The sequence below is a fragment of the Chiloscyllium plagiosum genome, unplaced genomic scaffold, assembly GCF_037043375.1.
Source record: "Chiloscyllium plagiosum isolate Xiang-an unplaced genomic scaffold, Cpla_swu_hap1 HiC_scaffold_1, whole genome shotgun sequence".
Taxonomy (NCBI): Eukaryota; Metazoa; Chordata; class Chondrichthyes; order Orectolobiformes; family Hemiscylliidae; genus Chiloscyllium; species Chiloscyllium plagiosum.
In genome coordinates, this window is record NW_028270139.1 from 86,229,909 (window position 1) to 86,244,932 (window position 15,024).

General features: G+C 41.2%; 1 protein-coding gene across 4 annotated transcripts in view; it reads right to left on the reverse strand.

Annotated features, from left to right (window-relative positions):
* Positions 1 to 11,805, reverse strand: part of fam149a (family with sequence similarity 149 member A) — a 115,424-nt gene extending 103,619 nt beyond the window's left edge. For 2 of the 4 annotated variants that reach the window (XR_015757520.1, XM_087988589.1), the window contains exon 1: positions 10,378 to 11,805. Coding sequence is in view for 3 of the 4 variants with exons in the window: in XM_087988589.1 (XP_087844715.1) it covers positions 10,378 to 10,901 (524 nt within the window). In the remaining variant the exon portion in view is untranslated. The remainder of the gene's footprint in view (positions 1 to 10,377) is intronic. The other 2 variants (XM_043689735.2, XM_043689746.2) reach the window with 2 other exon arrangements.
* Between the last annotated feature and the right edge of the window lie 3,219 nt (positions 11,806 to 15,024).

Here is a 15,024-nt window from a genome sequence, read left to right on the forward strand (position 1 = left end):
ACTACCATTCTCAAGGCCCACTAGGGATGGGCAACAAATGCTGACCTAGCCAGTGATGCCATGTCCCATGAAATAATTTTTTTAAAAAACATAAACATTGACATCAATAATGTTTATGACAACATATCATTTCTAAATGGCAGTGACTGAGTGTTGACACTGTTACCCTGATTTTAGGTTTGAGCTGAGGGCTATTAGAGGGCAAAGTGGTGTGAACTTTATCCATATCTGAGTTTTATGCTAATCTATCAAAGAACGTCCCATGCCCCAGCATAGTCATCCTTCACCTTATTTTTTTGATATTGTTCTCAACACACAGATGACATTGGACACGGAAATAAAGTTGTGCCATCAACCCCTAAGCATATCATCACTTGCTTGCATCAGAGGAAACAAATTAAGTGAACAACTGCATGCCCAAAATGGAACCCATCCACCAAACCATCAATTTAAACAAGGGGAAAAGTAGATAAGTTCAGTCATGGACACGATCCTCACCCCATTATTAATTCACAGGATATGGATGTCACTCGTTAGGCCAGCCTTTACTGCCCATTCCCAATTGCCCTTGTGGAGGTGGTGTTACATTTAGATAAAGCTTTCCAATTGGGCATTCAAAGCACAAGACCACCTTTGTACACTGACACCATGATACAGGTCCCTCGCTTCAAAGTGGCATATTGTAAATTCAGGGGCCAGATGGGTTTGATTTTGACGTATTTAAATAAATGATTGAAAAATTGTATGCAACAAGCCCACTTTTTTTTTAAACAAGTGCTCCTAGTGGCTGAGTTTCCTCATGGAAGCCAGACAGTGATCTTTTATCAGTACTAATACTGCACTAAAACAGTAAAGATATCTTAAACTGCAGCAATGACATCAATGGCTAAAATTCTGAGAGAAAAAAAAGTCATGCTTCAGTTACGTACGAAGTATCTCCTATTTCAACTAACTGATAAATATTCACAAAATAATCCAAGGTGTTCTTTCACCTTGCAATCACCAAGGGAAATTTGTCACATTTAATTTTACAACTTGAAGCATACCGTTTATTTCAACAGTAGAAGGACCACACAACATATCAGTGCTCCAAAAAGCACAATAGACAGAATAGAATAAAAGCCAACAAATATTGAAGTCGAGACGAAGGAATGAAAACCTACACCCAGCTGTTCTTGAATTAACATTTTTTTAATTAGTTACTTGCACTCTGAGCTTAAATTGGACTGAGACAATTAAATATTGAAAACTTCAGTCTTAACCTTGAGCTCAAGTTTTCAAGTCTTTGAATAGCAGAGCGTTATATATTTCATTTCAGAGAAGAAATGTTATACGATATAAAGATTGGCTTGGTTTGCCATTTTAATTAATTTCTTTCCAAATGGCAGCACCTAAATTGTCTAAGGTCTCCTGTACTTTAGAAGCTTTTCTCAATTTAGATGCCATTTTCCTCTTGCAATACTTTAATTATAACTTGCATAAACATTTGTATTTAAAACATCACCAAAAATATACAGCATAAGCACCACCACTAATTCTAATCATTATTTTTGTCAAGGAGATTTTATTTTTTGCAAAATGAGCTCTGCAGAGTCATGGAATGAGAAAATTAGTCAATGCATGGCTTTTCTGATTGACATATATTTTAGTGGATTGTCACAGTCTGTCACTTGAGTGTTCTATTCACATATGACCGCCATATACCTTATATATATGGCACTTTAAAGTGGAAGAATGGTTTTACTATAAAACATTTAACATCGTACAAGGTTTCAATGTCCTTCACTGGAGCAATACAAACAACTTTTGACACAGACAGATAAGGACATTCTGTGGCTGATAGGTCAAAGATATGGTTTTTAAGGAACATCTCGAAGGAGGAAAGAGGGAAGAGAGGCAGAGAGATTTCACAGAATTCCAGAGTGTAGGGCCTAGCCAAACAAAGGCATAGCCATCAATGGTAGGATAATTAAAATCAAGGATTTTCAAGTGCTGAAAATTGGGAGGAATGTTAATAACTGGGAAGTTTATGGAGTACATTACAAAGACGGGAAAGCCCAAGCTTGCATCCCAGTCAGCTACAGCATAGCAATGAACAGTTGGCAATGATAACTAAGCACTTACTGTATTGTACAGACTTCTAATGCAATCATATCAGCTTCTGTTTCCTATTAGTTTCATATTGAGTAGATCATGAGATAGAAATTATCATGTAATCATTTTCACTTTTGTGATAGGAAATGACATCAAGCAGACTGCATTTAACTCAAAGGGAACAAAACTGTGCCACAGCCCATTGCACACTGGATCAAAAATATAAGCATTTGGCTGCAGTATACTTTTGAGCACTAATCATCTTTCATAACGAATTAGAGTTTCCAAGGGAATGACATGCAGCAAGACAATGGGAGAACTTGGAAATGTCATTCTGAATACATGTGGGGAATTAATGTGGATATTGGGAAATATTTATCACACTCTGCAATAGACTACCAACTAAAGCATAAGTATGGATGCTCTATATACCTTCATCAAGAAGTCCATCAATGGGGAGCTTATTTCTACTTAGGCTATATTAGACAGTATTTAGAATACAGCAAAGACCACTCAACCAACAAGTCCATGTCATGCAACTAATCCCTGATGCTCCTAGCACCCTTATTCAATGCTCCCACTATTCCTTTCTCCCTCATGCTTCCAGCTTTCCCTTGAATACATCTATTCTAACTACCTCAACTACTCCTTATGATGGCAATTTCCATTCCAACCACTACATAAGGAAATTTCTCCTGAATTTACCATTAGATGTACTAATGAATATCTCATGTTTATGGCCTCATATACTGTCTCACCATCTTTTCTATATTTATCCCATCAACTTAAAGACTTCAACCCCTCGGTTTTATCCTTTCTGGAGATTTTTTTTTCCTCTGCGCTAACACCCCATCATCCCCAGCCTGATCTTTTCTCACCAGCTTTAAAATTGAGGCTCGGTGAGTAGCGACCTATTATTGCCTGCATTTGACCAATTAAGGGACTCAACTGTTAGACACCCAAGACTGGATCTTGACTCCCTCTTAAATTTTCAGACAGGTCGAGGCAGGCAGGAAAGATGCAGAAAATACACCCAGGAAAGTTGATGGGGACCTGCCTACAAATCCTTCCTCCAACAGGGGCTGTAAAATTCTGCCTTAGATGTGGGTTGACATGAACTCCAGTTTGACAACATTCAAGGAGAGGTTATATTTTGTGTGCAGATCTAAAGAGATCAGGAATGGTTTGCAAATCTGAACAGGGGGAATTATACACTAGCCATCTGCAAACTGTAGATCATGTACAGGATGTACATGGCTGTCCAATTGCTATTCAATTCCAGATAACAGCAGAACTACTGACTTTGTCTATCCCCACTATATTACTGGCCTGGGCCCTTGCCTCTTCAGTTGTAATTGGCTGTCACTGAATTCATGTGCATTAGGGCCCATCAACAGGAGGTGATTCCAGCTTTCGTCAGAAGGAGGTAGATTTAAAGACTTGATCATTCTTACTTGATCATATGAAAGCAAAATTCACAAGACAGCAGAAGTAACATCAGCAAAATTGTGAAGCAATCTCACTGGAAGCAATTAGTCCATTTGCCACCGTGCATAATATTTTTGCTTTCAAAAACATGATGTGCCATAGACCTGAAATGCTAATTGTTTCTCGCCACTGATATCACCTGAGATCTTGAGTATTTCCAGTGTTTTTTGCTTTTAGTTTAAGTATTGGTTGACAAGGAACATCCTCTTATCTGTTATCTGCCTGTTATTTATATATACTAACATTCATGACATACCTTATGTCCATTCATCCCATAAAAATGGGAGCAGAAATATTCATCTGAATCACAAAATATCCAAAGTCATGGAATGTGAACCTTCCAAAGCTGCGCCCTGTATTCCCAGAACTTCCTACTTGAATCTTCTGTCAGTTTTGTGCCCCTCCCACAATACTGAAGCAGCCTTTATCAAAGACAGAAGTGACATTATGTTTGACTGTAACAAAGATAAACTATTCCTCCACATCCTGCTCAGTTTGTCTCCAGCTTGAGATGGTTAACCTATGCCAACTCCTATTTTCTACACAATCTCCTCAGGTACTTCTCCATTACCAGTCAGTCAAGTGAGACCACTCTCACTCTGTTCCATTCTTTTCCATCTCGTCATAACCAGAGAACGACCTGCAATAGTTTCTCTTCCTGCTTCGACACCCTCACCTCTGATGATCCCAGAGGTAGCCCATTATAATATGGATCAATATACCATAAATTCAGTGACTGCTCAGAGTACCACAAACATCAGATAAGACAGAAAAAGGTTCTCCTAATCCCATTTCTATTTCTCCTTTGCTATCATAAGGGTCAGAGGATACTTGGAGTTTCTTAAAAGGTGATGGGAGCAGCAGCACAATGAGCAAAATTCATCACCACCCTCACCTAAGTTCACACCACTGACATTTATTTGCTTCTGCAGGGGATCATCTGTCCATGGCTCATTTATGACGTAAATCAATTCTTTGTACCCCAATGATGGACATTCTCTGTACTTTTCATCCACATACTGCAAAACATCTGGAAACACAAAGTCAGGTTTCACTGTAAACTAGTAACACCTAACTTTCCATTCAAGCACCTTCCTCAACCTGTCCACTGAATCTAAAATTACCAAACTGCCTGCCCAACATCTAATAGTAGATGAACAAAAACTTACTCCAACTTAAGACTAGGAAAATTGTAACTATTGAAACAGAGTATAGTCATGAATAATTTTTCACATTGTGAAAGAATATAGTGTGGCTCCTCAGGTATTAGGCCATTGCTTTTTTTAAAAAAAAAGTGTACAGAGGAACCTCGATTAACCAAATTTCAAATTATCCAAAGAAGATTTCAAAGTCCTGAAAAATTGTTACATCAAAAAGGTAAGTATATTCAATTTACCTGTACCGAAGAACATGTGAAAATGCTGGCAAAAACAAAGAAACTCAAGCAACAGCGACTGGATTTTTTTTAGCTAAGGGTTAGTTACACAGCCCTTTGCAAAAGTATGTGTTTTACAGTGTGATATTAAAGAGTTAACTTGCTCTGCTGACCTGCAGGAAATTGGATGTCCCAAGGCTAGGGTGGGATGCCTCTGACTTACAAATAGATTGTAAGAAATTACATCATCTCTTATTATTCAGATCCATTTACATGGCCATTTCCTCACCATTCAAAAGCCTATTTACATTTGCATTCCCTATTCAGAAATCAATAAGAACATTACAGTCGGAATTTGACTACTCCCTGTAGTTAAAAAATACAATTCACGGCGGATCTGGCCATTAAAAGATGATTTGCATTACATTGATTTTGGAGATGATGTGGTCACTGCATTATGTTGAGTGGCATGTGACTGTGAGAGTGTGACTGGGGGTTGTCTTGTGAGTATTACTGACTGTGATGTAAAGATTTTTTATAAAGGAAAGACTGTTTCCTTTGTTCAGAGACAGCTTCCCTGGACACGCTTCGCAACCATGGCGAAGAGTGTTCAAGGTTTCTCCGAAGCTTGTAGTGTATTGTGCTTAATAAAATTTTGCTTGTTCACAGAAGTTGGTGTGCTGTAGTTGCATCAAGTGTGTAAAGAACCTCAGGGAAAAATAACTTAACAATAGTACAGGGTATTCCCATCACTTTACTCAGCTGTTCATGAAAAAAATGGCTGAGAACATAAAGGCATGAGGCAATGCTTCTGTCTTTCTATCGCGACAGTGAGCTCCCGGAAACTGACAAACGCTCTTGCAATTGTAGAAGCTGTCCGGGACCTTGTTTAATGCTGAGATTTCAGACACCGTATTTATGTGATGGTAAGTCCTTCTCAGTTTAATCTTTGCATTCTGCAAATTACGTTTGTTTAAATAGCAGACTCATTAAAATTATAGATTTAAACAAATTCTCCGGTAGATCATAGCGTTAGATTCCCTTCTTTAAGGTAAAATCGATTATCCCAATATTCAATTATCCGAATGAAATAGTGCCCGCCCATCTCGTTCAGGTAATCGAGGCACCACTGTATTAATAATCTCTTTTTTTAAATCCATTCACAGGGTGAGGGCGTTATTGTCTAAGTCAGCATTTATTACCCAACCCTAATTGCCGAGAGCTGTTGACAGCAACCTGGGTCTGGAGTCGCATGTAGGTCAGACCAGCCAAGGACAGCAGTTTCCTTCCCTAAAAGGATATTAGTGAATCAGAAGGGTTTTTTTTCCAATAATTGAGAATGGATTCACAGTCATCATGAGACTCTTATTTCCAGATGTTTAGTAGATTCAAATTCCACCATATGTCTTGGCAGGATTTGAATCCAAGTCCCCAAACCATTACTTGCATCTCTGAATTAACAGTCCAGCGATAATACCACTGGGCCATTACCTCCCCTAGATCTAGATTTGGTGTACAGCACAATCCCAAAAACTACAGAACACAAAAAATAACTTAGAAGCACTGTGAAGGGGTGAGTCAGTTTCAGTTTTTTAAGTTTTTCAGTTTGAAGTGCTGTTAGTAAAAAGCAAACGGGGAAATGCTGAAGAATCATTGATGTACAGAAACAGGATAATTGATGGGAAGACAAAAAAGCAAGAGGGCATGGTCAGAAATGCAGGGCGTTATTGATAAAGTATAGGAAACAACCAGGCCACACAATCAGCAAAGATCAAGAAAAAGGTTTTGAGGCGACACAGTGGTTAGCATTACTGCCTCACAGCACCAGGGACCCTGGTCTGATTCCAGCCCTGAGCAACTGGCTGTGGAGTTTGCACAGTCTCCCTGTGTCCAAGTGAGTTTCCTCTGGGTGCTGCAGTTTCCTCCCAGCACTCCAAAGATGTGCAGGTTAGCTGGATTGGCCATGTTATCGTAAGACTATGACCCCTACCTTCAGATTCCCCAGCCAGGGAAGGCATCTTCCCTGCATCTAGTCTGTCCAGACCTGTTAGAATGTTATATATTCTAATCAAAAACCCCTTTAATCCTTTTAACCCTACTGAACACAGGCCCAGTTAAACCAATCTCTCCTCATATGACAGCCTTGCCAAGCCCCGTATCATCTGAGTGAACATCCACTGCGCTCCCTCTATGGCCAGTGCATCCACCCTTTGCCAGGGAAATCAAAACTGCACACAACACTCCAGGTGTGATCTTCCCAAGGGCCTGTATAACTAGTAAGACATCCCTGCTTCAGAACTAAAATCCTTTTGCACTGAAGCCCAATATGCCACTTGCCTTCCTAACTGGTCTACAAGAATATACAGATCCCTCTGTATATCCACACTTCCCAACGTATCAACATTTAAATAATATTCTTCTTTCAGTGTTTCACACCAAAGTGTAAAACTTCACAGTTATCCACATTATACTGCATCTGCGATGTGTTCTCACATGCAACATGCCTAGGTTGTCCTGAAGCCTCCTTGCATCATCATCATCACAATCCCACTTAGTCTAGGGTCATGAACAAACTTGGAAATATTGTATTTGGTTTCCTCAGGCTGAGTTTATATATATCATGGATAGCTGAGGACCAGCACTGACTCCCTACATTACACCACTAGTCAAAGGGTCATGCAGAGATGTACAGCACGGAAACAGTCCCTTCAGTCCAACTCGTCCATGCTAATTAAATATCCTAACCTAATTTAGTCCCATTTGCTAACACTTGGCCCATATCTCTCGACCCCTCATTCATATACCCAGCCAGATGCTATTTAAACGCTGTAATTGTACTACCCTCCACCACTTCCTCTGGCAGCTTATTCCATACATGCACCACATTCTGCATGAAAAAGTTGCTCCTTAGGTCCTTTTTATATCTTTCCCCTCTCACTCTGAACCTACATCCTCTAGTTCTGGACTGCTCCAACCCAGGGAAACAAACTTTGTCTATTTATCCTATCCATGCCCCTCAGGATTTTATAAACCTCCATAAAGGTCACCTCTCAGCCTCCGATGCTCCAGGGAAAACAGCCCTAACCTATTCAACCTCTCCCTATTGCTCAAATCCTCCAACCCTGGCAATATCCTTGTAAATCTTTTCTGAACCCTTTCAAGTTTCACAACATCTTTCCAATAGGAAGGAGACCAGAATTGCATGCAATATTCCAACAGTGGCCTAACCAATGTCCTGTACAGCCACAACATGACCTCCCAACTCCTACACTTAATGCTCTGACCAATAAAGGAAAGCATTCCAAATGCCTTCTTCGCTATCCAAATACCGGTGACTCTACTTTCAAGGAATTATGAACGTGCAACATGCCTAGGTCTCGCTGTTCAGCAACACTCCCTTGGACCTTCCCATTAAGGCCTGCTTTGATTTACTTTTCCAAAATACAACACCTTGCATTTATCTAAATTAAATTCCATTTTGCCATTCCTCAGCCCTTTAGCCCATCTGGTTAAAATCCCATTGTACTCAGAGGTAACCCTCTTCACCGTCCACTACACCTCTAATTTTGGTTTCATCTGCAAACTTGCTAACTATACTTCTTATGCTCACATCCAAGTCATTTATATAAATGACCCAGCACCGATCCTTGTGGCACATCACTGGTCACAGGCCTCCAGTCTGAAAAGCAACCCTCCACCAACTCCCTCTGTCTTCCACCTTTGAGTCAGTTCTGTATCCAAGTGGCTACTTCTCCCTGTATTCCATGAGATCTAATCTTGCTAACCAGTCTCCCCAAGGAACCTTGTCAAATGCCTTACTGAAGTTCATATAGAGCACGTCCATTGCTGTCTTCATCAATCCTCTTTGCTTTTTCTTCAAAAACCTCACTCAAGTTCATGAGGCATGATTTCCCACACACAAAACCATGTTGACGATCCCTAATCAGCCCTTGCCTTTCCAAATACATATACATCCTGTCCCTCAGGATTCCCTACAACAACTTGCCCACCACTGACACCAGGCTCAATGGTCTATAGCTCCCTGGCTTTTCCTTATCCCCTTTCTTAAATAGTGGCACCACATTAGCCAACCTCCAGTCTTCCAGCACCTCACCTGTGACTATCAAATGATACAAATATCTCAACAAGGAGCCCATCAGTTCCCTAGCTTCCCACAGAGCTCTAGGGTATACCTGATCAGCTCATGGGGATTTTGCATTTCAAGACATCCAGCAACTCCTCCTCTGTAATATGGACATTGTTCAAGATGTCACCATCTATTTTTCCACATTCTATATCTTCCATGTCATTCTCCATGTCAAGATGGAAGGAAAATACTCATTTAGTATCTCCCCATCTCCTGCAGCCTCACACACTGGCTGCGTGCCTTGCTGATCTTTGAGAGGCACTGTTCTCTCCTTAGTTACCCTTTTGTTTTAATGTATTTGCAAAAACCCTTTGGATTCTCCTTAATTCTATTTGCCAAAGCTGTCTCATGTCTCCTTTTTGCCCTCCTGACTTCCCTATTAAGTATACTCCCACTGCGTTTATATTCTAAGGATTCACTTGATTTCTCCTGATTATACCTGACATATGCCTCCTTCATCTTCTTAACCAAAATTTCTCCAGTCACCCAGTATTCTTTACGCCATTAGGAAAAAAATATTCCTACTGTGTTTCTGGTTTGTCAACCAATTCATAACCCATGGCAGTATATTTCCCCCAATATACGCCACCCTCTTATGCGAGTCCTTAACAAAAATTTTGATAAAATCAAAATGCACCACATCCACTGGTTTCTCTTATCTGTGAAATAAATCCTAAAGGGGGTGCAGAGGGAGAAACACCTCGATTTGTACACGTACAAAGCATTAATGGTTACAGGACAGATTAAGGATGTAGTTAGTGAGGCACATGGGATTCTCTTTTTTTAAAAAAAGGGAGAATATAAAATCAAGGTGGTGATGGTGAACCTTCAGTTAAAAAAAAATCTAGCCTCGCTGGAGTACCGTGCCCAATGCGAGGCATTAAAAACTTTGGGGATCTCACAGAAACCTGTGAAATTCTGTCAGGACTGGACAGGGTCGACGGAGGAAAGGTCCGGAAGGAGTCCAGAACCATGAGCTCCGGTTGAAGGTTCCGTGGTAAACTATAAAGGATTGAGAGGAGGAGAAATTTCTTCACTCAGAGTTGGGTGAGCTTGTGGCGTCAACTACCACAGACAGCTATCAAAGCTAAACGACTCCAAGGCGGCGTCATGGAGCTTAAGGGATCATTGGATGTGGGGAAACAAGTGGGAATAGGTCATGAAATTTGGAGCGTCTGCAAAGCAGGCTTCGTCAAAGTAAATCTACGTTTTAAAAATGAAAAGTTAACAAAAAAAAAATCTCCCTTCCCCCATCAGAATGCAATCTCCTTACTTTCCATTGCTACTTTCTATTGAATCAGTATCTGTGAGCCCCTCCTCGCCGATGTTGGGCAATGTGATGGGATGTTGCTTGTTCGACAGTTTCCACGTAACGCTATCCTCAACGGATGCCGAGGACCTTCCCGAGCCAGAAATGATGCTGTTGTTTGATCCGGTCTGAGCTGGCACGGGTTTTACTGCATTTAAAGCGGCCAGGTTGGAGGTCGGAAGTGGCCGGGCTGCTATCTGATTTGCACTCCCTGTACTCAGCCCGGCGGACTTGGGCACAGTGGCCGAGGCTGGGAGAGAGGTGCTGCTGTTTTTGACGGTGGCAGGGCTGCCTGGAGCAGAGCCACTTGCAGAAAGTCCAGAGGCTTTCCCGGAGACATTGAACAAGGAAGAAGTGAGAGGCGTTGCTTTAGCTGAAGATACTGATGGTCCACTGTTGGAGGAACCCGCTGGCGGGACAACAGGAGAGGCGGAAGTCTTGAAAATGTTTGCAAATATGGTTCCCAGATCCAGCACTGCAAGCTTCATTTTTTTGTTAAAGTCAATTAAAGCACACCAGCTTCTTCAGCCGCAGGACTCCAAGCAACAGTAACTACAGGCAGTTAAGAAATTTGACACGATCTGACTTCCCCATTAAGAAGAAAATAAGTTTTCTTTAGAACTCGGTCTTGCAGATATTCTCCCAGGCTATCCATTTCTCTCCCATGAACTGCCGCCGTTGCCGATACGACACGCTGTGTGATTGAAGAAACCAGAGTCTTGTTTGTCAGCTTGCCTATTGGTCTGCTGTTATATTGCTGACGAAGAAATAACTGCAACTCCGCAGCTTGCTCGGCTGCTTGTATAGTAATAATTCTCTTCGGAGGACAAGAACAAAAGATTGCTATCAAAAACAAGAGTTGGCTGGCCAGCAGACTTGTCAGGTGACAGCAGCAGCACAGGTTGCTACGCAAAACAAAACCCTTACTGCTGGTTGGTCCATTACCAATGACTGAAGGGTGGTTCTTATTTAACATGTAAGGAAACAGATTTCTCCATTCTCAAACTATGAAGATTTGATATAGGCATTGAATGCATGTTCCAGTGTTGACTTCTCATTGCACTGACCTTTTAAATCCTCTCTTGGAATCTGTACTCACAAGGCAGAGCCACTCATCTGCTCACCAGGCAGAAGCCCGATGAACATCACGCTGTGCAGCTTGCTGGATTGTGGCCTCTCCAGTGGGTTGAGTTCAGGGAAGGGGTGGAGCCGCTGAAGAGCTACAATCGGGCAGTTGGAATGGGCCCTGGGTTGCATTAACGTGGATTACACCTGTGAGGTCATAGAGATGTACAACATGGAAACAGACCCTTCGGTCCAACCTGTCCATGCTGACCAGATAACCCAACCCAATCTAGTTCCACCTGCCAGCATCTGGCCCATATCCCTCCAAGCCCTTCCTATTCATATACCCATCCAAATGCCTCTTAAATGTTGCAATTGTACCAGCCTCCACCACTTCCTCTGGCAGCTCATTCCATACACGTACCACTCTCTGTGTGAAAAAGTTGCCCCTTGGGTCTCTTCTCTATCTTTCCCCTCATACCCTAAACCTATGCCCTCTAGTTCTGGACTCCCCGACCCCAGGGAAACGACTTTGCCTATTTATCCTATCCATGCCCCTCATGATTTTGTAAACCTCTATAAGGTCACCCCTCAGCCTCCAATGCTCCAGAGAAAACAGTCCCAGCCTGTTCAGCCTCTCTCTATAGCTCAAATCCTCCAACCCTGGCAACATCCTTGTAAATCTTTTCTGAACCCTTTCAAGTTTCACAACATCTTTCTGATAGGAAGAAGACCAGAATTGCATGCAATATTCCAACAGTGGCCTAACCAATGTCCTGTACATGACCTCCCAACTTCTGTACTCAATACTCTGACCAATAAAGGAAAGCATCCCAAACGCCTTCTTCACTATCCTATCTACCTGCGACTCCACTTTCAAGGAGCTATGAACCTGCACTCCAAGGTCTCTTTGTTCAGCAACACTCCCTAGGACCTTACCATTAAGTGTATAAGTCCTGCTAAGATTTGCTTTCCTAAAATGCAACACCTTGCATCTGAATTAAACTCCATCTGCCACTTCTCAGCCCATTGGCCCATCTGGTCCAGATCCTGTTGTAATCTGAGGTAACCCTCTTTGCTGTCCACTACACCTCCAAGTTTGGTGTCATCTGCAAACTTACTAACTGTACCTCTTATGCTCGCATCCAAATCATTTATGTAAATGACAAAAAGTAGAGGACCCAGCACCGATCCTTGTGGCACTCCACTGGTCACAGGCCTCCAGTCTGAAAAACAACCATCCACCACCACCCTCTGTCTTCTACCTTTGAGCCAGTTCTGTATCCAAATGGCTAGTTCTCCCTGTATTCTATGAGATCTAACCTTGCCACTCAGTCTCCCATGGGGAACCTTGTCGGCAGGAAGAGTCAGTAGAATTCTGTGAAACAGAAACCATGCTGTGGAGGGTTGTTTGCCAGCCCCTCCTGTCCCCAACCATTCTGTCCTCAATCCAATATTAAATTATTCCCTTTCCCTTAGAATGTGATTTGACAATTGGGAGATATAACCTCACTATTTCTCAAATGAATAACCATAACAAACATTCACTCATTTCATGTAATAAAAAAATAAATGCGGTAATTAACAATTTTACACTTTTATCGTCTAGCAACAGCTTCACTGTGATAACTGGGCTTGAAATAGAACACAGTGGAGGTTTACAGTGTGACCTTTAGCTGAGGGAACTGAACTAAAGAAACTGCTCATCTTTCAGGGTATTTCATTTCAGACAGGGATACTATCACCTGCAAAGAAAAGGCACAATGGAAGATGAGATGGATGAATAGCAACTGGAATAATTTGCTTTCTTTAATTATGGAGTCTTCATTTAGCAGTTTGATTGTAAGCGAATCATGCTGCTTTTAGCTTAGCACCTTGGAGTCAATCTCTATCATAAATAGTACATTAAAAGTGTCTAATTTTGATGAAATTATTAATTACTTCTGTTGAGGACCATGTGATTGGATTGATAGCAAACTTTTCAGAATCAGTGGAAGAGGATGTACTGGCAGGGATTACATAGGATTACAGAAACACCAACCAGCCCCCAGTCCTGTAACATTTTTCTCATCTTCTACTCGGCAGCCAAGACAATTGCCTGACTCAGGAAGTAGTCCCATTTATATAAGCAAATTGGATGTCATGTTGGGTATAGGGTTCCAAAAATATTTTAGTAGTAGAAGTTGCTGGAGAAATTCAGCAGGTCTGGCAGCATCTGTGAAGAGAAAACAAAGTTAACCTTTCAAGTCCGTGACACTTCTTCTGAACTTGGGCTAGCTGTAGATAAACACATTAAATCAGAGGCTCCCAGCCTCCTATTTAAATTGTCAACTTGTACATTATCCAGTCTCCAAACCTGCAAGTGTTTCCTATTTTGATATTTTTGGCATTTTACCTGACCACATGCCATCTGTGTTTGAGTTTTAAAATTCACCCTAATCAATCTGAGTAACAACTAATCCTAAAGAAAAGTTTGTAACAGCTCAGGTTGTTTGTGAATCAGCATTACCAACTCAAGGACAATTAAGAAGTGCTGGCCCTACCAGCAATGTTTATATCCGTTAATTTTTTTAAAAAAAAAGAATGCTACAATTATCATGTTCCCTTGGATTATTTAATCTAAAAGTCCATTTGGTAAATGATTGTAAATCTTGTTTTTAAATTGTTCAAAAGATGTGAATTGTAGTTGGGCCAGTATTTGTTTCTATCCATAATTGTCAATGAGAAAGTATTGGTGAGCTGCCTCCTTGAACCACTGTAGCTCTTGTTGTTATGACCCATTTAGGAAAGTGTGCTGATTCTTAAATTCCACTAATCCCATGGATGGCACAAAAGTCAAATATTTAATCAAAGTACAGGAACAATCCATTTACCTGTCTAATCAGGTTAACAGGAAAGAGAGAGTGCATTCCTATATTTAACAAGAGCAGTTATTTATTACAAATAAGTAAATTCTAACCATAAGTGAATATCTATGAACTAGGAACATATGACTCTATTAGATAAAATTCAAACCCCTATTAAAATTCCTACAACCACCCACACACACACCATTGGTGTTATTAGTGGAGGAAAAAACTGGGGAAGCACAATTCACTAGCTCCAGTTCAAGGCTTAGATAAGGTGATTCCTTTTCCAAGACTTCCTGTTTTTGCAAGTCCTTCCTGGGAAATTCTCAGTTCTTTGCCAAAGACACACGATTAACAAACTAATTGTTCTGTTGCATGTCACTAGTTAAAAGCAACAGCATTTAACAAATAGTGGGAAAGAATAACAACTGTCCCAGGCTTGAGTTACTTTGCTCCAGAGTGATATAGACTGCTTCTTTCAGTCTCAACAAAATACTGCTACTGCTGGAAATGTGTTGCTGGAAAAGCGCAGCAGGTCAGGCAGCCTCCAGTGAACAGGAGAATCGACGTTTCGGGCATAAGCCCTTCTTCAGGAATCATTCCTGAAGAAGGGCTTATGCCCGAAACGTCGATTCTCCTGTCATTCCTGAAGAAGGGCTTATGCCCGAAACGTCGATTCTCCTGTTCCCTGGATGCT